Source organism: Thalassophryne amazonica, chromosome 10 (genome assembly GCF_902500255.1).
Source record: "Thalassophryne amazonica chromosome 10, fThaAma1.1, whole genome shotgun sequence".
In the NCBI taxonomy this organism is placed as follows: Eukaryota; Metazoa; Chordata; class Actinopteri; order Batrachoidiformes; family Batrachoididae; genus Thalassophryne; species Thalassophryne amazonica.
This window is the reverse complement of record NC_047112.1, coordinates 31459118-31485339: the sequence shown is the minus strand read 5'-3', so window position 1 is coordinate 31485339 and position 26222 is coordinate 31459118. Positions and strand designations below refer to the sequence as shown.

General features: G+C 41.0%; 1 protein-coding gene across 2 annotated transcripts in view; it reads right to left on the bottom strand.

Annotated features, from left to right (window-relative positions):
* faf1 (Fas (TNFRSF6) associated factor 1) overlaps positions 1-26222 on the bottom strand; it is a 205743-nt gene that overhangs the window by 177982 nt on the left and 1539 nt on the right. The window contains exons 3-6 of one of the 2 annotated variants that reach the window (XM_034179711.1): positions 14180-14248; positions 5709-5755; positions 3562-3827; positions 1973-2064 (exon numbers count right to left, since the gene is read on the bottom strand). In XM_034179711.1, coding sequence (XP_034035602.1) covers positions 1973-2064; positions 3562-3827; positions 5709-5755; positions 14180-14248 — 474 coding nt within the window. The remainder of the gene's footprint in view (positions 1-1972; positions 2065-3561; positions 3828-5708; positions 5756-14179; positions 14249-26222) is intronic. The other variant, XM_034179712.1, reaches the window with a different exon arrangement.

Here is a 26222-nt window from a genome sequence, read left to right as displayed (position 1 = left end):
AGAATTTAGGTAAAGTTGAGGCCGCGGCCCGCTCCAATTACTAATAAAATTAATTAAAAGAGTAAAAAGCGTAAAACAAAACTGTACTAGTATGCTAGCCATATGAAAGGGAAAATAAGTGCGTCTTAAGTCTGGACTTGAAAGTCTCCACAGAATCTGACTGTTTTATTGACACAGTAAATTGTCATTTAACGTTAATCGTGTGTTTCTTAAGAAACATGACACTGCCATTTTTCACTCTCCACTTATGTTTTTCCCCCCAAAGGTAGAACATGTAATATCGAGGAGCACAGCGTGTGTGCGCGCACACACGCACGCACTGTTGTGCGGCATCTTCGCGACACATGGAGGCAAAACAGAGTAATTTTAACATTATTTTATTTTTCTTTGTGGATCATGGGATACTTTCCTCGTGTTCAGACAGAATAACCTGACGCCTGTGGTAACTGAGCCGTTAACAAGGTGCAGTGACTCCACTTCTTGCCTAAATTGCGGCTTGTGGGGGCGAGCGGAGGTTCTGAACACCGCTACACCGACATTCTGCAAATGGATTACAGACCTGTTGCGGACCAAGCCTGTCTCCCATCGGCCTGAACACCAACAACAAGGGCTGAAACTCACCAACATGATGGACAATCTCCGCCACTGAAACCCTGATCGGAGTTCTGATGGAGGAACTGCGGTGCATAGTGCCAAAGTCTCAGAGGAACTTTTTTCAGCCACATGACGATTTAAAGTATTTTTAGATGTTTTCCAAACTCAGGAGGCTTTGTGTGGATTATTTTTCTTAAACTCGTATGATGATGAATTCCACTGACGAACAGGTAAGACTTTTTATTTACTGTGTATGAATTTACTCCGCATGATGGGCAGCAGCTTTCAACCAATTAATGGACAGCATTGACAAACATATTTGACTTATGAGCATATTACATGAAAATCTGTAATAATCCATCAATTAGCCGCATCATTGTTAAAGCCACAGTGTTCAAAAAGTAGCAGTAATAGTCCAGAAATTTTTGAGCATGTGCATGGAAATCCCACATTGAGAGGTTGACTTGGGGTCAGAGTATCGAAGACATTTCATGATTACAAGTACGAGTAAATGAAGACGAGATCAGGCCGATACCCGATACTGGTATCGGCATCGGTGCATCCCTAATAATAGCACACCTAAATTAGTTTTACTGTCCTCTGCTAGGGGAGGGAATTAACATCTCCGTAATGTACAATGGTGCTAAAATGTCTGTGAATCCTTGAGCTTTTACATGTCTGAATTTTGTAATTACATCAAATCTACAAAACATAACACAGGCTTCTTTTGATTAAAATTTCTTAAATTACTTTGATTAAAAGTAATCCTACAACAAGACATAAATCAAAAATATGTAAAACTCAAAACAATGGCATGCATAAAAATAAACACCCTTTAGTACACCACAACCAAATCATCATTTTTACAGCCAGTTTTCTTTAGAAAAGTCAGTGGATGTACACATAAACATTTTCAAGTCACTGGAAAAGTCTTGAACTTCATTTACCCCAGGAATACAAACAGTATGCTACTATATGGTACACCTATGTCGAGGAGGTGTGTATACTTATGCACGCCACTGTTTTGACTTTCATATTTTTATGTCACTTATGTCACGTTGTAGCAATTACTTTTTACTGTGAGTTAAAAGTGCATCACTTTTTAGAAATGATGAACTGAAATCATCATATTTAAAAGTTTTAACATAAAGAAGCCAGACTTTTTTTTGTAATTTGATGTCATAAAATTCAGATGTGTAAAAGCTCAAAGGGTTCACAAACTTTCAAGCGACATCCAAGTGACAAAAAAATAATAAAACTTTAAGTGGAAATAGAAAACTGGGAAGTGGTTTGTACAGACCATAACTGCTACTCTTTGTGGTTGCTTTTTTACACTCACAGTGTAAAAACAACTTGGTATTCACAAGCATTTACTCACACTATCAGTTACATCTCCACTCTTCCATCCCTTCAGTTGCATTTTGGATACTGGAACCCCAAGCTCTGTCTCAAGGATCTGCTTGACCTCTCCTGCAAGATCAAATAGAAATAACCAATTCAAAGAGAAATTAAGTTGGTCTTTTATCTTTTTAATTTCTTTATTGTACAGTATGTACATCAAATCTAAACAAGATAATAATAATAAATCCACCCTTGTTGATTACAAAAACCTTAAATCTGTAGTGTGCAAGATCTAATGTCATCTCGTGGTGAGGTTGCAGATTGTTTATTTTGCCTTAATGGTCACAATATTGTTTCTCCTCATGTTTTGCATCTTTGTCAATAAGGATTCATGCTCTCTTGTGTTCTCTTGTGATAAACAATATGCATAATATGTACTTCACATAAATGACAGTTCTCAAACTTGTTAGCCTGCATGAGCAACCAGTTACAAGTGTATGGGAGCAAGCACTGATTCCTCTGATTTTTTTTTTGTTCAGTCTTCTACCCACACTGCAATAGGCAAAAGATGGAGGAAGTACATACGTCTCTTTAGTGCTTCTGTATCAACATGGGACTGAACCATGGCGGCCTCCATGAGGCGGCTGCTGCCGTGTAGAAATGAAGGGCTCATTGGTGCAGGTAATATTATATTAATAAACAGACCTTTATGAATGATATTTTTGTTCTTGTTTAATAAATACCCTGAAATCATACCCACTGTGACTCTAAGAATTATACTGTTCAGGGTTCTCCCCAGAAAGTTTTACTATAGGGGTGCTGTTGGCAACTATCACCAGAGTGTTTGGAGAAAAAGTCATTAATCAGTGAAGTCTCACAAAAACAACAGACGAAGGATATTATTAGTGGGACTGAGGGACCCTAACTTCAGCTTGCTGGTGAGCTGGCAACAGTGGCAGCATTTGGAGGAACAATGTTTAATCAGTCAAGTCCCACAACAATACACGGACGATATTTTTCCCGGCGGAGGAGTCTCGTTTCTTGCCTGCAACAACAGACAAGAGTCCCGGTTAGGGACTTTAATCAGCAGAAAGGTGAGTCATGACTGATACCTTTAAATGGCTTTGACGAAGGCTGATGACTAAACTGTCAAATCAAACAAACATGAGATGACGCCACAGTACAGTGGCACTGTGACAGCAGTATAACGGCGCGACACCGGTATTCCATTGTCTGGGGAGAACCCTGGTATTTAATCAAAAAGTGAACATAAATCGCTAAACATTAACCAATTTCAGTAAAAATATAAAACTAAATCATGACTTGACAAAACATGACAAAAATGTTAATACAACAATGAAATAACCATTATTCATTATTTGAGTATTAGATTTCTATTCATTTTAAATCATTCTGTGGAGAACTACTTCAATTGTGACAATAAATAGATTAACTTTTAACATTTTCTTTACAGGAACTTGATTTAAATGACTGATATAATGTCAAAAAGAAAAAAGTACACACACCTCAAAGGGTATACTGTATAGATTGCAGGGGTACATTATATACATCTGTCTGTGTGTGTATGTGCACGCGTGTGTGTGGGGGGGGGGAGACAACTCTCACCAACTGTGCTGCCTTCCTCCACCACCAGCTCCACAGAGCGCTGTCGGTACTCAACCCTGAAGTTAAGCATCCGTGGCTGACGTTCTACAATGTGTCGGGATGAGGGGTTGATGGGGCAAAAAACTGAAGCTGAAGACAATGGGGGGGAAGAGGATGAAGATGAAGATGAGGGTGGAGGAGGAGGACCTCCTTCTGCTGCATCAGCTGCTTCTGAATGGCTTGGAGGTCCATAGCTGCTAGACTGGCTCACTTCACTGGAAAAGTTACTGTACAGAGGTCACAAGGTTGCTGACAGTCTGGACAACTAAGTGCTGCAATTTCAAACATTACTTTCATTTGAGAAAAAAAAGTTCACAATTTAGTGACATGCCACCAACACAGCCACAATCAGAAAAGTAAAACTAGGGGTTAAATTCATCAGCAAGAAATGACAATATAGTTTACCCATGCCTGGAGCTAAAAGAAACTAGACTTCATTTTTTTTTTTTCACTGCAAAGAGGGGAAAGAACAAGTTCAATCCATTCCCCACCATCATTTTCCCCCTTTTTTGGCCTTTGCTTCTTATTTGACTCACATTTCCCACGACTGAGAAAATGCTTACTCCTCGTCGATGAACACATGTCCATGTACAAAGCATTTTCTTTGTTTCTTGAAGTGCAAGCAGTAACCGTCTTGCAATAAATGTGTGAACAGAAATGGAAGCAGTGTGTCAGACTCAAGAGGGGTTTTGAACAAAGGCTGCATTTTTCTCAGCCAACTGTCCTGTGGCAAAAGTTTACTTTCAACAGCCACAATAACTCCGCCAACTGCATCTTCTACCAGTACCTTCTCCAAGTAATAATAAAAAGGGAAAAAAGAAAAATAAAGTCCAATTTATTCTATTGCTGAGGCAAGCAAAAATGTTAAATGCCGCTGACAATGTAGTACTTTTATTTCTATAAACATGTTGAAAGTGAACTATTCTGAAATAACATGCCAGACACACAGAATGTTCTGTATACCAAAACTGAATGGCTTAAAAGTCATGTCAGTTCATCTTAGAAAGCATGCACTGTTGCGGTGCATCACAACATTCACCACATTACGGAACCGTCTTGGGTCCTGGATGGCAACAGCTCACAAAGACAACAAGTCTATTTTTTATCAAGTTTTGACTGGAAAACTGGATGCCAGAGAGCCAAACTCTGTCTCTAGCTGATTCAAGATCATGTCTGTTTGTGGGCAGTGCCAGGCACTTAGTAAATGTGTTGGTTGCTGGTCATTCTGTCAGCTAGCAATCATTTAAACTAATGTGTGGACTAATAAAAATCAGAAATATTATCATGGTTTTGAACTGGCACTCAAGCATATGAATATGTACATATGCCCACAGCTATATCCAGAAAATAAATGGTTTAACAGCATGTCTCCAGCTTGAGTGGCCTCAGATAACGTCAGCAAAGTGTTAACTAACAGTTAAAGTAGAGTTAAGGCTACAAAGTCTTGTAACAAAAACCTCTTCTATTTACAAACCATATACTCGTACAACTCTACTTCTGCCACAAAGGTTTCCTTATAGTTGCATAGGCTTTTTTATTATTTCTCCATTTTAAAACTGCATAGAAACAGCAGGGGGCGCAACATTCCAACTTCCAACTCAAGTAACAACTAAGCCAAAATAGTAACTCAGAGGTTGAATATGCAAATTCAATTTATATGGCAGTAAGTGATAAACAAAATCAACTTGTACCTGAGCTGCATATATATGAGCTATATTGGGGGAGGTGATGGTGGACAGGTTAAAGTGGTTTGCTTGAGACCAGAAGATCCTGGTTCAAATCCTGGGAACTCGCTTATTTCTTTATTTGTTCATTCATTTATTTACCCAAATCCCCCCTCCCAATCCTTTGTGGGGAGAAAAACAAACCAAAAAATGAATTATTACATTTTACAATTCTGAAGTATTTTTTGGCAGATGTTGTCAAAGTATACAATGTTACTTTGAAATGCAGACATCTAGTTATCTGTGTGTGATCGTTTTTGAATTGTGATCAATTTACAGTAATAAAAGCTTCATTTAAAAAAAAACTTGATACATGGCATTAGGAGGCATTTGATAACAACTGTACCACTCTCTGATTTACAGTAAATGCAACATGGTTGTTACCTTTGCAAAATCCCATTCTCTTGTGGTATAACTCCATTGATGGCTCTCTGTAAAGACAGTATAAATAAACAATGATCACAGTAACCAGCACAAATGGCCTGCATGAGAAACCTTAAAATAATACATAAAGAATTAATTAAAAAAAAAAGATCTTTGACAAACTCTAAAGTCATGGTAAGAAAATATAACAAACCTTGTGTATTTAAAAATGTAGACATTCCAACCAGCCAACATCACAGCCTTTAAACAACACCTACACTTCTATCATCAGTATCCCACCAAGTAATAACTCCTACAACCTGATATATAAATGGTAATTTCCAGCTCTAATCCCCGCCTCCAAAATAATAAAGTTGCAAGTCTGAGGTGACAAAGATGGACATAATGAGGACTTGTGACCTCACCAGAAAGATGAGTCCGCATTGACCAATTGCCTCTGGTCCCCTCCTCTCTGGGGAACTGAAGAGATCTACAGTAGGCTTACACATGTAAAACAGGTGGCTGGCAAAGTTCTGTAAAGGTCTTGCTGATGCTGGATGGCCTTCATCCTATTGGGGAAGGTGCTACCATCTTATGTAGAAACATATTTTAAAAAGGAGACTGACATTATGAAACTGTTTCAAAGTTTAGTGCACATAAACAGTGTCAAATGTACAGTGAGGAAAATAAGTATTTGAACACCCTGCGACTTTGCAATTTCTCCAACTTAGAAATCATGGAAGGGTCTGAAATTTTCATCTTAGGTGCATGTCCACTGTGAGAGACATAATCTAAAAAAAAAAAAAAAAATCCGGAAATCACAATGTATGATTTTTTTTTAATAATTTATTTGTATGTTACTGCTGCAAATAAGTATTTGAACACCTACCAACCATCAAGAATTCTGGCTCACACAGACCTGTTAATTTTTCTTTAAGAAGCCCTCTTATTCTGCACTCTTTACCTGTATTAACTACACCTGTTTGAACTTGTTAACTGTATAAAAGACACCTGTTCACACAATCAACCACACTCCAACCTGTCCACCATAGCCAAGACCAAAGAGCTGTCTAAGGACACCAGGGACAAAACTGTATACCTGCACAAGGCTGGGATGGACTACAGGACAACAGGCAAGCAGCTTGGTAGAAGACAACAACTGTTATGATTATTTATTAGAAAGTGGAAGAAACACAAGATGACTGTCAATCTCCCACGGTCTGGGATTCCATGCAAGATCTCATTTTGTGGGGTATGGATGATTCTGAGAAAGCTCAGAACTACACAGGAGGACCTGGTCAATGACCTGAAGAGAGCTGGGACCACAGTCACAAAGATTACATTAGTAACACATGATGCTGTCATGGTTTAAAATCCTGCAAGGCAGCAAGGTCCCCCTGCTCAAGCCAGCACATGTCCAGGCCCGTTTGAAGTTCACCAGTGACCATCTGGATGATCCAGAGAAGGCATGGGAGAAGGTCATGTGGTCAGATGAGACCAGAATAAAGCTTTTTGGAATCAGCTCCACTTACCATGTTTAGAGGATGAGAACAACCCCAAGAAAACCATCCCAACTGTGAAGCATGGGGGTGGAAACATCATACTCTGGGGGTGCTCTTTTGCAAAGGGGACAAGACGACTGCACCGTATTGAAGGGAGAATGGATGGGGTCATGTATTGCGAGATTCTGGCAAACAACCTCCTTCCCTCAGTAAGAGCACTGAAGATGGGTCATGGCTGGGTCTTCCAGCATGACAGTGACCCCAAACATACAGCCAGGGCAACTAAGGAGTGGCTCCGTAAGAAGCATTTCAAGGTCCTGGAGTGGCCTGGCCAGTCTCCAGACCTGAACTCAATAGAAAATCTTTGGAGGGAGCTGAAACTCCAAACCTGAAAGATTTGGAGAAGATCTGTATGGAGGAGTGGACCAAAATCCCTGCTGCAGTGTGTGAAAACTTGGTCAAGAACTACAGGAAACGTTTGATCTCTGTAATTGCAAACAAAGGCTACTGTACCAAATATTAACATTGATTTTCACAGGTGTTCAAATAGTTATATGCAGCAGTAATATACAAATAAATTATTTAAAAAAAAAAAAAAAGAAATCATACATTGTGATTTCCGGATTTTTTTTTTTTAGATTATGTCTCTCACAGTGGACATGCACCTAAGATGAAAATTTCAGACCCCTCCATGATTTCTAAGTGGGAGAACTTGCAAAATCGCATGGTGTTCAAATACTTATTTTCCTCACTGTATGTTGATAGTGTGTAGACTGTGGGAAAGGAACGGAAACTTTTCATAATGAGGCTCTATCCTGTACCAAATGGTGTACCCATAGAGTTTACAGGATCAGATTATAAAAACTTAGTGCCCATTAACACTTTGGACAGTAAAACGAATGGTCAAATTGCACAAGTAGACTTCACAACATCAACTCTCCTAGGACATGCATATCGGTCCTTACTTTTGTAAGCCTAAATTGAGACATGTTTCGCAGTAAGAAAAAAATAATAATTTCCTAGTACAAACATATCATCTGCCAAATCTAGTAAGTGTCTCAGTCTACGCTTTATTTCTATAAGGTTTTTGTCCTATATATTGGTGATTATAAATGATCTAATTTCAGAACATTGTTTAGCTCCCCTTCACGCATAACACGATTGAAGCTGACTAGCGCACGAAGGAGGAACTGCATGCCATTCGTTAAAAAAAAAAAAAAAATCAGAGCTGCCTCCAATGCTACGTACACCTGTTGCTCGCACACACCAACGGCCGAAAGACAGAGAGTGCCCTGTGAGAACCCATTCGATCCCTCTTGCAGCAGGTGTCAGCCAAATTCCAGGTGACACACACAAACATCTAACACCGCTCGCTGGACACTTAGAAAATGTGTGGCCATTCGAGGTGCACGAAAACAGTGAGCAGACAATCACTTGCAAGCTGGATGTGAAATTTGTCTAAGTGCCCCCACAAGTGTGGTGTTGCAAAAAGCAACACACGTGGCGTGCATGTGTCACGCCACCCCCCGCTCCTCGAAACTCATGTGGTGTATCTGTGTCCCCCCCCTCAATGTTCGTGCAAGACGTCGGACTTGGGAGGTTGGACAAGTTGGACAACAATCAAACGGAACGCTGACATTACAGGAACTATGCAAACAATGAGGAACCATCAAGATAGAAAGCAAAACGGAATACAGACAAATTGAGGTTGTCGTCAGGATTCATTCACATTTTTCAACAGTTTGAAAATTGTGACGAGGCACCAGCTACAGGAACGAAACTAGACAACGGTTAAACGACGTCTCCGAAAGTCAAAGCAAGTCCAGATTTCTTGTTTCGTTTTAGCTTCAGTCTCTTTCGTTAGTGCCGTGTGACCGGGGCTTTAATGTGAGAGACGTGCTGTAGACATCGGCCCTGCCGCCAACCATTTAACAGCGTTACCTGCTTACCAGATCAATGACTGTGAATGGACAACACAAATGCAATGATCGGCAATCAGATCTTTACTGACCATCATGTATTCCTATAATTTGGATGTTTTGGAAGGAGATAATGACTTTGGAACTAGACCAGGTATGATTATACATGGCCGCTGTGTGTGAACACAGGAGAACTCAGTGGGCTGCATCTCTCAAGGTATGTATGTATTACTGTGTGCTTTTCACTCTTATATAGATGTGTTTTAATTGATGTAGATGTATCTTATTTAGATGTTGAGTTTTTCCTGAATACAAAAAGCAACCCTGATTGATGAACAGTTGTAAGCCCAAGTATGAAACCAAGTAGTCGCAGACAGTAGAGTGACTTTCAGTTAACTAGAAGTCCATCCCCAAGGTTACTTAATGATTATGGATTAAAAGGTTGATTAAATCTACCGTAGATTTTTCTGAGGCACTCTGGCTTTGTTCACCATTATCAGCTTTATCAGTGCCCGCACAACTAAAAGACTTGGAAGAAAAGATTTATAATCTAGTATATAATTTTGTAAAAGATAGCATTGACAAGAGTGAGATATGCCCATTAAGTGAAATGTGGTTGAAGCCAAATATCCACCTGCACCTTCCACCACCTACTAAACAAGTGGAGGTGCTGCTTTAACGCTCTGGGGTCACGAGTAAAACTGGCCATTTTTGACTACTTTTGATTTTACCTTTATAATTTACCTTTAAAAACAGTTTACTTTGACTTGTTTGGTGTCTTTTTTTCAGTACAACCTCACCTGTGTGACTTTACAGTTTTTCTTTCATTCTGACATACTGTGAAAACAGAATGGACTTAAATTCACACAAAACGAAGTCCAATGTGTTGACTGTGAAAACCACAAACATGTTTAACAAACCATTTTCATAACTTAGTCATACTCATAAAGAGACCTGACTCGAAAGAGTTTGTCGTGGCCTGGTGTTCCCTTCTTTCTGTCATTTTTTTTACATTCTCATCCAGATCACTGAGGTGGATGTTCCAAAATATGGATCTGAATCAGTCTCTTGTCATGACTTTTGCTAGAAGGGGCACAAACAAAATGTGATTCTGTTTCCAGTTATCCTGGCAGTGACACAAACAATATGTACATTAGAAGCCAAAAGAAACTTATACAGATCGCCCATCTCAATATCAGTCCATTTGTACTTTTGTCCAAGGTCTTTTGGACTTGGGGGGTTCTCTACCTGGAGTCCTGAGGCTTCATGTACAAAGAATTGCAAGGCCTTTCGACTAAAAGTTGACATACGCCAAAACCCTGAATATGGCATAAGCACAAATATATTCAGATGTATGAAAGTGTGCATAGGCATGAATTCATACACGTTCCATTTGTACATCCCACTGAACGTGGAATTGAGTGTGGAACCAAAGTCCTCCCTGGCCACGCCCTATTTAAATATGCAATTTCATGTAAATAGGCCGTCTGAGCAGGGATTCCCCACAACGTCACATCAGCCAACATGAACACAAAAAAAAATTATACTATGGATGACTGGAAATTACATGGAGACACACAGGGACAGTTTATTCATTGCACTGTTTTACGAATTAATCATGAAACTGGAAAAATGTTCGTGGGAACGACGGAGCGTGCGTGTGCGAGGCCACACACACACATGCGCGCACACACACACGCAGAACAGCACGTGCACACTGACGTTAAAAAGGTGAGGCGCACTTCTGCTGACAGTGTGACATTCACAAATTACACACGCATTTATTGACAAATACGGAGCACATGAAGCCTGTTAAGAAGCTCTGCAGCTCACCATCAAGCAAAAAGACATTAATAATAATAACATATTTGAATGTGCACATCTCCAAATGTGTCCCTGCTGGTTTTCATTCAGAACAATTACACTTTGTGCATGCTTTTATATCCATCCATATAAGTGCAAAAGCGTGGGTGTGTTGAATGATTTGAACACTGATGGAATGAAAATGTTTCCTATTAACAGAAACAAATTCATTAAGTGATGGCACCTTTATAGGCTATAGCAACATGCATGCAGTTAATAGCTCCGATTACAATCTGGAAACCGACTCTCACTGCAAAATGCACTGTAATGTTGAAATGTACCTGGATCACATTCGGATGATTGCGTTCCACACAGCTGGTGGCTCAGCTCAAGGTTGACTGGCACACGCCTGACCCATCAGCCAGCTCATGCTGGAATGCCCATGATGCCAGGATGCCCGGCATGGTCAGCACCTGTGTGGGCACAGACAAACCCTGGCTCGTTGCCGAATTGCGCTCTGGGCCAGCCACAGTTCTGTGCACAACTCCAGAAACAGTGGCCTGGTCATCAAAATTGTTTTATGAGCCAATTATTGCCATTTCCAAGTAAATGCTTGCGTTCCCTGAGTACATGCTCACGTCAGATTGCACCATTTGCAAAGTGCTTTAACAACGCTAATGCAGCCACTATTAGTGCCATTTTATGCATCACTTTGCGCATGCTTTTATATCCATCCATATAATTGCAAACATGTGGGTGCGTTAAATGTTCATCAGTGTGTCTCTGATGTGCACATCACTCTGATGACTTCTTGTTTTCACACTATTAACGGTTCCCTGCGTCACCTTTACTTGTCCACAATGGAACAATAACTGTAGAGAAGTGCGTACGCCAGCCTGAATTTTTGCAAGACGCACCGCACATTTCCATGCTCACGGCACTTTTGACACATTTGCACATGGACGTGGACACGGGCGTACACCAGGTTTTTTTGCGTAAGCACACTTTGTACATGAGGCCCCTGGTGTTCTCTGTGGCTTGAACCTGATTATTACTGTTGGCACAGTGTCAGCATTCTCCTCTGCCTTCCAAGAGTCAGAGCTGTGGTGTGACTCTGCTCTGTTAGCCAGCCGAGATCAGGACCTGGAAGGTGAGGCGCACCATCCGTTCTTCTCTACAGACCTCCGTGTAGAGCACATCGTGGATCCTCCTGTTCTCGCTGCTCTTTCACAACCATAGAGGGATCACCCACTTCATTGTCAGACTCAGAATGTGGTGTATCTGATGGTACATCCGCTTAATTTGGTCATGTGACTTTGACACGTCTCCACATCAGATGACTCCAGAGGGTTAATCTATAAATCTGTATTTGGTTCAACGGGTCACAGCATGCTAAATTTAAATCTAACTTTAACTTTCAACGTGATTCCCTTATCAGTCCTTCAATTCACATTACGCCGAAGAGGCCATTGTTTTTTGAAGGTGTATATCGGGAAAATGATCATTTCTCTACGTTCATTGCAGACCTGCTGCTTCTCTGCTTTTCAGAAACCGCAATTTGTTCATTAAACCAGACCTGCTTCACCGTTTCATAAACTGAAGTTACTGTTCCTCAGGTAAAGGAAATTATATTATTATTACAATTATTATTACCATTAGCACCTGTTTTGTGGGACTAACTGTGCAGCTCCAAACGCTGGAAAGATAAGATTCCAGTCGGAATTAATAACTTTGAAAATCGAATCATCATTTTAAATCAAAGGACACCTCATTCCAAACATTGTAATTCAGACCGCAAACTACAACAGACCAAAACTGTTTTTTCCCCCCAAAATGAGCTGTCCTCCGTTCTTTATGAATTACACTGATCCTGACTTGCAGCATAGCCAGCTGCAAGAGCTCAGCTCAGGGTCTATGGAGTTAAATTTGTCTCATTTATCCCAGAAAGGACATGCTTTTGACAAAAACTACAGATTTTGTTAATTTCTATTCATGTCCAGAGATCTAGGATCCAGTGACCATGTACAGATTTTATTTACTTAAGTCCAAAGATCCACGATCCAGTGACCAATTTCATATTTATTTACTTTAAGACTCAATAAAATGTTGACATAGAAAACCTGTAAAGCCTACTTTTAGTACACAGAAAATTCACAAGAAATATTGATAAGGGAATCAATAAAGAATCAGATTGATAAGCGGAATGGATAATGGCATTGATATCAATAAAATCTTATCAATACCCATCATTAACAATGACCATAACATAAAGTAAAAACAAAATGGGGTATCAAGATGCTTATGAAACCTTGTTCCTAATTGGTCTTTAATCCCCTATTGCTCCCAGTGTGTAGTGGGCGCCTTGTATGGCAGCACCCTCACATCAGGGTGAATGTGAGGCATTATTTGTAAAGCGCATTGAGCGTCTGATGCAACCAGAAAAGCACTATATAAATGCAGTCCATTAATTGCAACATTCTGGTGGTCACTGTTGGTTGTTTTTTAATATTCTTTAAAAATTTCAAAGCACCCAAACCTGCCCCATAGTGAACCAAAATCTATTCCAGTTTAGAAACATTAGCTGGTTCACAGCACTGATATTTTGAATGCTTAAAAAAATGTATTTAAACAGTCCTGGCTCTGCACCTTCACAGATTTGGGGACACCCCCCCAAAAAAGACAATTTCTTCTTCAGGTCATCTTCAACATTTCTCTGAAAATGTCAAATTTTTGAGTAATCCTGGTCACAAACCGATACTTGGCAGAGGTAACAATATCTGCTTGGAAGGAATACCACTAACCACCCACACCACGCATAAACACACACATTCTTTTGTTACCAGTACTGCAGAGGAACTGCAAGTCATCAGATTTACCGGTGCAGCAGGTCCAATCCCCACTCATTCTCCTTTCATTGCTGCTAGCTGTATTGAACTTAAGCCAGCACCAATTTAAATATAAGCTCATCCATCCCAATATGCACTTTGCTATAAAGGGCTCCTTGTTTTCCAGACTCATCATCTGTAAATACGAACTTGGAAAAACATGTTTCCCCAAATTTTCTATGAGGATACAAGCTTAATCACAGTCACCATATTAGATGTTTCAAATGCTATCCAACGAATCTGTGCTGAACACCACATGGTGGGTAAACTGTACAAATAAAGTGCCTAAGAACATAACAGAGGGTGGCAGGATGTAAATAGCAGTCATGAACTGTGCCTAGACTGATCAAAGTAATGCTTAAATCTAAAGAAAATGCACTTACCACTAAATCCCAGTTGTTAAGCTCCAACAGTGCGATTGCCTCTGCAATGTTGTCAATACCAGTGCACGCCTGTAAGAAGGGGACAAAAAAGATGACCAAAGAATAGCAAGAAACCATAGTAGCAAATTTATTTTTATTCTTCTTTATTTTGTTGTTTATTTACTGCTGCAGTTTATAGCACTTAGTTTCCAAAATGCACAGCAAACTATATTTTAATGCCAACCCTCAGCAAACATGCATTAAAAACACACACAGTGAAAGGCTGAACATAGAACACACATGGAACTGTAGTCTACAGAAGTTTTTGAACAGCAGCCAGAAGCAGCTACAACTGCACAATAAGGTTAAGAAACTGCAGTGCACCCTGGTTACGTCTGGTGCAACTTTAACAAAGGAGGGAGAAATGTGTAGCAAATTACATTGGACCAAAAAGGGACTATCTGTAGTAACTGTAAACCAAATCTAGCTGGCATTGCCAAAAAAACTAGAAACCAATCATAAGCTAGAGCACAGAAATGTAATCCATAACTAAATCAGGAGGAATTATATCATGTCAGTGCTCGAGAAGACAACTAGGTGTCTTTGGTTCAAAGCTTTATCGGAGAATTCTTGTGTAGTGCTGGAAAACTTTGTGTCAAACAAGCGATCACGTAGGGAAACTCAGATAAAGACTATCACGTGCCTCAAGAGAGAATGTCAGCTATGACATTTTGGACTCTATGGGCATTATCCAGCACCTCAATGTTGAAGGTGCTAGTGACTGGGGAAGGCCAACAGGAAACCCACATTTCAGTTGTGTGCAACAGATAGATTGGTACTTTCCAGGGTAGGGTGGCTGAAAATTTTTTTTTTTTAATTTCAAGTCGCACACCACTTCATTTTAGGAGAAATGGTGAAGAAAACATGATGTTAAAATTTCATGAAAACCCATCATGTCTAAGTGGTCTCCCAAGGCCCCACTGTTTTTTGCAAAATTAGAAATTTCAGCAAGTCTCGTCCAGAATAACGCCAGTGTCATTACACTACATAAAGATTTCTATCCTTTCCAATTTGACTGAATTTAACCTTTGGTCAATATAATCAAGAACAAAATGCACCAGAACCAAAATATAATGAACATTTATTGATTTAATTACATCACTTTCTATAAATAGATACATTTTTCGTTAATACTATTACACAAGTATTACAGCGATTATATGTTCCACTTAAACTAACTTTAATTCAAACTTAAACAATATTTCCAGTTAAACAAACTTTTATTTAACATTAAACTGTCGAACCAATGGCCTATTAGTTATTGAACCAGTATAGGTGACAACATTAATGTAACAAATCAGACTATTACTGAAAAAATAACATGAAAGAACCATTTTTGAAGTACATTAATATCTAAAATATAGGAAAACTATTTCAATGCTGAAAGAATCAAACAATTTCAGGTTACTCTTAGCATGCAGTCATAATATGAGAACAACAGTTAACTGAGGTGTTTTGGATTGTCTCTAGTTCAGACATGCATGAGTAATCAAACAGTAACAGACTGAATACACAAGTTGTTGCTTTGTAGCATCTGTTGGGACTAGTTTTCAGTGGTGCTCAACCACCTGGTACAGCAGCTGTCGCTGCTCATCACTTTTAGTCAGGATTTCATTGAAATCAACTGCACCTTTTGTAGAACTCTGAAAGAACAGTTAGCAAATGTTTTAGATTATTACAATAAACATAATACTGAGAATATTATTATAATAATTTGTAGTTCACACTAACATTCTGAAGCATTGAGCAGTTTAGTAGTGTTCAATGATTAAGTATGGTTAAGTCTGGCTGGGAAATCAATTGAGGAAGTTAAAACTAAACTTGAGCAGGAAATTATAAAGATTGAAAATTGGATTGAAGACAACAAACTGATTCTGAATGTAGGAAAAACAACAAGCATTGTCATTGGAACTAAATATTCATTAAGAGCCAAACCTCAACTAAATCTTGTAATAAAAAACACAGTTGTTAAACAAGTGGAAGAAGTCAAGCTCCTTGGAGTCTGCATTGACAGCCAACTGTCCTGGGACAAACAAATAAATAATGTAGTCTCTAAAATGGGACGGAGTTTGGCAGTGATAAGAAGATGTTCAAGATATTTAACTAAATCAGTGATCCCATATGTCATTCAAAGTTTAGTGTTGTCTCATTTGGATTATTGTGCAGTCGTTTGGTCAAACACTTCAGTAAATAATGTAAAAAAAATTACAGCTTGTGCAAAATAAAGCTGCACGTGTGGCCTTAAAATGTGGCTTTAGGACGAGTGTAGATACAATGCATAAGCACCTCTCTTGGCTTTTGGTAAGGGACAGGTGGTTATACGAGGTCTGTTAGAAAACTATCCGACCTTTTTATTTTTTGCAAAAACAATATGGATTTGAATCATGTGTGCTTGCATCAGCCAAGCTTGAACCTTCGTGCGCATGCGTGAGTTTTTTCACGCCTGTCGGTTGCGTCATTTGCCTGTGAGCACGCTTTGAGTGAGCAGTGGTCCAGCCCCCTCGTCGGATTTTTATTGTGAGGAAAATGTCTGAACGATTTGGAGCTTTGCTGCATCAAATTTTTCCAGAAATTGTGAGAGACAGCCAGGTGGAAACCATTCTGAAGATTTAGACGGCTTTCAGGGACGATTCTATGGGGATCACACAGATTAAGGAGTTTTACAATCGGTTTAAAGACGGTGCACAATGGCGGAGGGCGCGCTGCGCTCCGAGCGGCGATCAACAGGCTGAAATGACCAGATCATTTCCAAACTGAACGCTGTGTTGATCCGGGACGTCGCCTGACTACTACAGAAATAGCAGAAGAGGTGGACATACCACTTTTGCGGCACATTCCACTGTTACAGGAGTTTTTGTCATGGAAAGAGGAGCGGAGGAATTTGCCACGGAGCCGCAAATGGCGCAGGACAAAAGCACCTCCGTGTTGGTCTCACAGGACATGTTGTAACATGCTCAGCTCTTGCACCATTCGGAATATTCAGACGGCTTTCGGTGGCTTTTCAGTCGTGTGACTATCCGAGAAATTGTGGACGAGCTGGACATGCCACAACATGTCCTGTGAGGCTTCATCACGGCATTGCTTTTTGTCCTGCACCATTAGCAGCTCCGTCCCGACGCGCGAATTCCTCCGCACGTCTTTTCATGACAAAAACTCCCGTAACAGTGGAATGTGCCCAAAAAGTGGTATGGCCACCTCTTCTGCCATTTCTGTAGTAGTCAGACGACATCCCGGATCAACACAGCGTTCAGTTTGGAAATGATCTGGTCGTTTCAGCCTGTCGATCGCCGCTCGGAGCGTGGCGCACCCTCCGCCATTGTGCGCCGTCTTTAAACCAGTTGTAACACTCCTTAATCTGTGTGATCCCCACAGAATCGTCCCTGAAAGCCGTCTGAATCTTCAGAATGGTTTCCACCTGGCTGTCTTGTTGTGTGGGCCGCCAGAAGAGGAGGTACTGCTGGCCCACCACCAGAGGGCGCCCTGCCTGAAGTGCGGGCTTCAGGCACGAGAGGGCGCTGCCGCCACGGACACAGCCGGGAGTGACAGCTGTCACTCATTATTTCCTGACAGCTGTCACTCATTCTTCATCATCTCACTCCATAAAACCCAGACATCATCTCCACCTCATCGCCGAGATATCGTACTTCTATGGAGATAACTTTCTCTGCCTGTATTGATTGATTGTGTTGCAGCTGTCTTACCAGAGGACCGGCGTGGGTCGCGACTGTTTCGTCCTACGTCCCGTCAGATAAGTGGTTACACAGACGCTGCACGAGTGTGTATTAGAGGTGGAGGTGGCATTCCCACCGTTGTTGTTACGGGGTGTACACACACCCACACTTGACTGTTTTTGCTCTTCGCCAGCAGTACCAGATCCGACAGTCGGGGACGGTGATCACCTGGGAATTCGGGACTTGGCGGCTCCAGTATTCACCAGGTTCGGTGGCGGCGGAAATCGTGTGGTTCCGGCTCTTCTCAGGACAGACGTCTTCTGTCCTCGAGCCTGCCCACACGTCACCTTTGTGGATTGACTGTTATCAAATTCTGAGATTGTCTGTATATTCGTTGTGCACCTTCACAACATTAAATTGTTACTTTTTGGCTCATCTATTGACCGTTCATTTGCGCCCCCTGTTGTGGGTCCGTGTCACTACACTTTCACAACATGTCTCTCACAGTTTCTGGAAAAATTTGATGCAGCAAAGCTCCAAATCATTCAGACATTTTCCTCACAATAAAAATCTGACGAGGGGGCTGGACCACTGCTCACTCAAAGCGTGCTCACAGGCGAATGATCTAACCGACAGGCGTGAAAAAACTCACGCATGCGCACAAAGGTTCAAGCTTGGCTGATGCAAGCGCACATGATTCAAATCCATATAGTTTTTGTAAAAAATAAAAAGGTCGGATAGTTTTCTAACAGACCTCGTATGCAAAATCAAACTTTTTAAGAAATATTATAACTCAGATACCGTCTGTCCTTTACCAACAACTGCCTTTCAGCAAAGATACTCATTTTTATCCAACTAGGCATGCCAAAGGACAGTGTTTCATTCTGCCTAAATGTAGAACAAACCAGAGCCAACGGACAGTGATGTTTCGAGCCATGAGAGAATGGAATCATTTACCACAAAAGTTAAGGGAAGTGAGCAGTGGTCTGGGTTTTAAAAAGAAACTTAAAAAGTATAATTTTAAGCAAATGTCTGAAGCATTGTAATGTATTATGAGTTTTCTTTGTGTTTTATAGGCCTTAATGGAAATGTGTTGTGTTATTGTACTGAAATGTGTATTTGTGAATTGTAATTAAAATTTGAATGTACCCCAGGAAGAGTAGCTGATGCAGTTACACTGCAGATGCTAATGGGGATCCAAATAAACAAATAAATAAGTATGATCTCAAATAAAATATGATTTTCATGTCCATACCTGCATACTGCTTTGTTGTGTGTGACCTCTGAATGTCTATGCTTTCTTCATGAAAAAGACTGTGGTTGCAATATCAAGCATGGATCTCTTCAGATGGGTAGGACACATGGTGCACTTCAGATGGGAGGTTGGATTCCATGGACAGTCAGCATGAGCTCTCACCCTGTGCATGTGTGTGTGATCCGGCTGATTCCCTATCGAACTGTTCCAAATCTCTCATGCTTGAGACTGGATCTCTTGAAGTTTATTTGACAGGCCATTGAGCTTTTGAGAGATGATTTTGCATCAGTTTGTAATTGATATTTTACAGACCTGATGAAAACTGACCTTTTGTGATAGTTTTGGACAGACTTCATATGCGCCAAATCCTACTGAATTATACTGACCTTTAATGCCTCTGGGAGACCACTTCCATTTATTGGATTGGCTTAAAATTTTACAGGCATTGTTTTTTCAATGATTCTCAAAAAATAGGGGGGGGTGCGATATCAAATTTGAAAAAAAAAAAAAAAATTCCTATACATTTTCTGGCCACCCTAAGTGGTAGTCCGCCTTGGTGGTTGCCATCAAGGACCCACGATGGTTCGGGAGTGTGATGCCTGTCAAACTTGGCCTGCGTGCTTTAATAATGCTTCAGGAGTTGGCAGTTAGTAAAATATTGTCTTGAGTAAACTCAATGCCAGTACACTTATGTTTCTTGTTTGTGGAGCACTTTGCTAAAAGCTTGTTTGAGCCGATGCATCCATTCTTTCATTTTCTAAACCCATTTATTCCGCTTGGAATAAGCAAGGAGTGGAGGGTGCTAGAACCTATCCCCAGCAGTCACTGGGCACAAGAGGAGCAGTACACGCTGAACTAACTGCAAGCCTGACACACTTATAGACAGACACATTCACACTCCCACTCACACCATTGCTCAATTTAAGATTTCCAATTCACCTAACCTGCATGTCTTTGGAAGTGGGAAGAAGCTGGAGCACCCAGAGGTAACCTACGCAAACATTGTGAGAACATCCAAAACTCCACACAGAAAGGACCAGGTTAAATTCAAACCCAGGACCTTCTCACTGTGAGACGTGTTAACCACTAAGCCACAGTGCTGCAGAGATATGATGCAGATGAACCTGTCATTTTAAACCTCTATGGCTGTTTACATCTTGACAGCAAAGTTGTAGTACTGTCCACTGGCACACGGGTACATAATTCCCGGAGGCCTTTTAATGCCTGATTTATCCTCTGTTTGCATGACGTACATGAAAAATGTTTGGGGCTCCCTTTAGCTTTTACACATTGTAATTTTTCTATGACAAATGTTTAAAGAAGAACTCAGGCTTCTTTACATTAAAATTTCTGAAATTGTGCCCTTAAGAATCACATCAAAATCACACCTGTACAACATGACATAAAACCCCAATTCCAATGAAGGTGGAAATTGTGTGAAATGTAAATAAAAACAGAATACAATGATTTGCAAATCCTCTTCAACCTATATTCAATTGAATACACCACAAAAACAAGATATTCAATGTTCAAACTGATAGACTTTTTTGTTTTTTGTGCAAATATTTGCTCATTTTGAAATGGATGCCTGCAACACATTTCAAAAAAGCTGGGACGGGGCAACAAAAGACTGGGAAAGTTGATGAATGCTCAAAGAGCACCTAATTGGAAACAGGTGAGTGTCATGACTGGGTAAAAAAGGAGCATCCCCAAAAGGCTCATCTGTTCACAAGCAAAGATGGGGCAAGGATCACCACTTTATGAACAACTGCGTAGAAAAAAATAGTCCAACAGTTTAAGAACAATGTTTCTCAACGTTCAACTGCAAGGAATTTAGGGATTCCATCATCTACAGTCTATAATATAATCAGAGGATTCAGAGAATCTGGAGAACTTTATACACATAAGCGGCAAGGCCGAAAACCAACACTGAATGCCCGTGACCTTCGATCCCTCAGGCAGCACTGCATTAAAAACCGACATCATTGTGTAAAGGATCTTACCAGGATCAGGAACACTTCAGAAAACCATTGTCAGTTAACACAGTTCGTCGCTACATCTACAAGTGCAAGTTAAAACTCTTCCATGCAAAGTGAAAGCCATACATCAACAACATCCACAAACGCCACCGCCTTCTCTGGGCCCAAGCTCATCTGAAATGGACAGACACAAAGTGGAAAAGTGTGCTGTGGTCTGATGAGTCCACATTTCAAATTGTTTTTGGAAATCATGAACGTTGTGTCCTCTGGACAAAAGAGGAAAAAGACCACCCAGATTTTTACCAGCGCAAAGTTCAAAAGCCAGCATCTGTGATGGTATGGGGATGTGTTAGTGCCCATGGCATGGGCAACTTACACATCTGTGATGGCACCATCAATGCTGAAAGGTACATCCAGGTTTTGGAGCAACATATGCTGCCATCCAAGCAATGTCTTTTTCAGGGACGTCCCTGCTTATTTCAGTAAGACAATGCCAAGCCACATTATGCACATATTTCAACAGCGTGGCTTCATAGTAAAAGAGTGTGGGTACAAGACTGGCCTGCCTGCAGTCCAGACCTGTCGCTCATTGAAAATGTGTGGCGCATTATGAAGTGCAAAATACGACAACGGAGACCCCAGACTGTTGAAATAAATAACAACATGTGCAGTCAATCTGACACGTGGGCTTGTCAGTGTGGCTTGTGTGGAATGATGCCTGGACTCCCTCTTGCATCAATTTACATGCAGAGGGGTATCATAAAACAGTGGGAATAGGTGTTTTAAAACAGTGGGAAACATGCCAATGCTAGTACCTGACAGAAAACAGTCTGAGCTGATTAGACACCATGCAGACAGTAGCAGGATTAAATAAAATTCAGCATGATTTGTCAGCTAACTGTGCTGTTCTCTCGTGTAAAAAATGTGCATCAGTTACTGAAAATCCCATAACAATGTAGCACTAATAAATGATACAAAGTAGGAATGTCACACTACACAGATGTCACAATTCAGTAAGTGTTTTGGAGGCTTTTTTGTTTGTTTTTATGCAACATAATGTGTCAAGCCAGACTGCCTTCAATATTCTGTCCATTTTTGTTTGATTGTTGCGCACATAGTGGCATTGCAGCAAACTGATCAGTATGCTTTCACTTTTAGGTTCATATTTTGGAAGAAAAAGGTAAATTAATCCATTCAATTTATGTTTCCAAAGTTTATGGATGGAATAACTCCATCGTTCACTGTTCCCTCTGCTTGTCTCATACACAGCAGGCTGAGGAAGATGACTATTTATTTATTTATCCTTTATTTATACAGGCAGTCCCTTGAGACTCAACGCCTCATTTGCAAGAGAGACCTGTGTCACATATACAAATTCCAACATTTCCAAAAAACAGTATCACAACAACATTGGATAAAATTACCCTTGCCTCTTGTACAGAGCAGGGGACAAGAGGGATACCGTCTGTGGACATCAGTAGCACTACTAGCGTGTGTGTGTATAACCATACTGTGTAGAGTCGTGCCATGTATTTTGTGTATAGTTCAAACCATCAAGTGTATACCGTATGGTTCAATACAAGTACATGCATTGTGACAGCCCTAATACAAAGTGACTCTTGTTAGGATACTGTAATCTGCCACTTCTTATGGTATCCAGTAACAAAATGCCATGACCATATGGCATCTGATAAGAACCCAGCATCACTATGGCGAGTTAAAGAGGGACATCAAGGTGTTGCACCTGCATGGGAAGCAACTGATGAATTTCAAGCTCAAAACTGAGGGTTAGAGCTGGGGTCCAGGTAGGGTTGTACATGAATCATGATTTTGGGTAGTTTAAATAGCAATGGTTACCGTACTAATAGTAATTCATATCAACAGCAACAGCCAAAATGATAATACAGATATAATTAGTGCAGCCCTAACTGTGTGGCACAAGCATACCATGTAAATAATACGCCAGAATGAAAGACGGTATCTACAATAAAGTAATAAGCCATCTCACACTCTCGGGTAACGCACTGCATTGTGGGAGAGGTGAGAGTTCATCTGACCCAAACAGCCTACGCGTATGAGCAGCGCTATTGAAATCCAAATAATTTCTCTCCGTTTATCAGTATTTTGTGTCTGTCTCTTGCCAGCAGCCGCAAAAATTCCAGCTCCAACAGCGTATCTTAAAGTTGCTGCAGTTAAAAAGCTCGTAGTTAGATCTTGATGCTTTTAACTGAGTATCCTGCGAGGTCAGAAGCGTTTTTAATATTATATAAATATATATATATATATACACACACTCAACAAAAATATAAACGCAACACTTTTGGTTTTGCTCCCATTTTGTATCAGATGAACTCAAAGATCTAAAACTTTTTCCACATACACAATATCACCATTTCCCTCAAATATTGTTCACAAACCAGTCTAAATCTGTGATAGTGAGCACTTCTCCTTTGCTGAGATAATCCATCCCACCTCACAGGTGTGCCATATCAAGATGCTGATTAGACACCATGATTAGTGCACAGGTGTGCCTTAGACTGTCCACAATAAAAGGCCACTCTGAAAGGTGCAGTTTTGTTTTATTGGGGGGGGATACCAGTCAGTATCTGGTGTGACCACCATTTGCTTCATGCAGTGCAACACATCTCCTTCGCATAGAGTTGATCAGGTTGTCAATTGTGGCCTGTGGAATGTTGGTCCACTCCTCTTCAATGGCTGTGCGAAGTTGCTGGATATTGGCAGGAACTGGTACACGCTGTCGTATACGCCGGTCCAGAGCATCCCAAACATGCTCAATGGGTGACATGTCCGGTGAGTATGCCGGCCATGCAAGAACTGGGACATTTTCAGCTTCCAAGAATTGTGTACAGATCCTTGCAACATGGGGCCGTGCATTATCCTGCTCCAACATGAGGTGATGTTCTTGGATGTATGGCACAACAATGGGCCTCAGGATCTCGTCACGGTATCTCTGTGCATTCAAAATGCCATCAATAAAATACACCTGTGTTCTTCGTCCATAACAGACGCCTGCCCATACCATAACCCCACCGCCACCATGGGCCACTCGATCCACAACACTGACATCAGAAAACCGCTCACCCACACAACGCCACACATGCTGTCTGCCATCTGCCCTGGACAGTGTGAACCGGGATTCATCCGTGAAGAGAACACCTCTCCAACATGCCACACGCCAGCAAATGTGAGCATTGCCCAATCAAGTCGGTTACGACGACGAACTGGAGTCAGGTCGAGACCCCGATGAGGACGACGAGCATGCAGATGAGCTTCCCTGAGATGGTTTCTGACAGTTTGTGCAGAAATTCTTTGGTTATGCAAACCGATTGTTTCAGCAGCTGTCCGAGTGGCTGGTCTCAGACAATCTTGGAGGTGAACATGCTAGATGTGGAGGTCCTGGGCTGGTGTGGTTACACGTGGTCTGCGGTTGTGAGGCTGGTTGGATGTACTGCCAAATTCTCTGAAACACCTTTGAAGACGGCTTATGGTAGAGAAATGAACATTCAATACACGAGCAACAGCTCTGGTTGACATTCCTGCTGTCAGCATGCCAATTGCACGCTCCCTCAAATCTTGCTACATCTGTGGCATTGTGCTGTGTAATAAAACTGCACCTTTCAGAGTGGCCTTTTATTGTGGGCAGTCTAAGGCACACCTGTGCACTAATCATGGTGTCTAACCAGCATCTTGATATGGCACACCTGTGAGGTGGGATGGATTATCTCAGCAAAGGAGAAGTGCTCACTATCACAGATTTAGACTGGTTTGTGAACAATATTTGAGGGAAATGGTGATATTGTGTATGTGGAAAAAGTTTTAGATCTTTGAGTTCATCTCATACAAAATGGGAGCAAAACCAAAAGTGTTGCGTTTATATGTTTGTTGAGTGTATATATATATATATATATATATATATATATATATATATATATATATATATATATATATATATATATATATATATATATATGCTGCAAATAAGTATTTCAACACCTGCCAATCATCAGGAATTCTGGCCCTAAAAGACCTGTTAGTCCGCCTCTAAAAAGTCCACCTCCACTCCACTTATTATTCCAAATTAGAAGCACCTATCTGAGGTCGTTAGCTGCATAAAGACACCTTTCCACCCCACACAATCAGTAAGACTCCAACTACTAACATGGCTAAGACCAAACAAAACCAGACAAAATTGTAGACCTCCACAAGGCTGGAAAGGGCTATGGGGCAATTGCCAAGCAGCTTGGTTAAAAAAGATAAATTGTTGGAGCAATTATTAGAAAATGGAAGAAGCTAAACATGACTGTCAATCTCCCTCAGACTGGGGCCCATGCAAGATCCCACCTCGTGGCGTATCAATGATCCTAAGAAAGGTGAGGAATCAGCCCAGAACTGCACGGGAGGAGCTGGTCAATGACCTGAAGAGAGGTGGCATGACTGTTTCCAAGGTTACTGTGGGTAATACACTAGGACGTCATGGGTTTAAATCATGCATGGCATGGAAGGTTCCCCTGCTTAAATCAGCACACGTCCAGGCCTGTCTTAAGTTTGCCCATGACCATTTGGATGATCCAGAGGAGTCATGGAAGAAAGTTATGTGGTCAGATGAGACCAAAATAAAACTTTTTGGTCTTAATTCCACTCGCCGTGTTTGGAGGAAGAAGAATGCTGAGTACCATCCCAAAAACACCGTCCCTACTGTGAAGCATGGGGGTGGAAGCATCATGCTTTGGGGGTGTTTTTCTGCACATGGCACAGGACGACTGCACTGCATTAAGGAGAGGATGACTGGGGCCATGTACTGCGAGATTTTGGGGAACAACCTCCTTCCCTCAGTTAGAGCATTGAAGATGGGTCGTGGATGGGTCTTCCAACAAGACAATGACCCGAAGCACACAGCCAGGATAACCAAGGAGTGGCTCCATAAGAAGCATATCAAGGTTCTGGAGTGGCCCAGCCAGTCTCCAGACCTAAACGCAATAGAAAATCTTTGGAGGGAGCTCAAACTCCGTGTTTCTCAGCGACAGCCCAGTAACCTGGCTGATCTAGAGAAGATCTGTGTGGAGGAATGGGCCAAATTC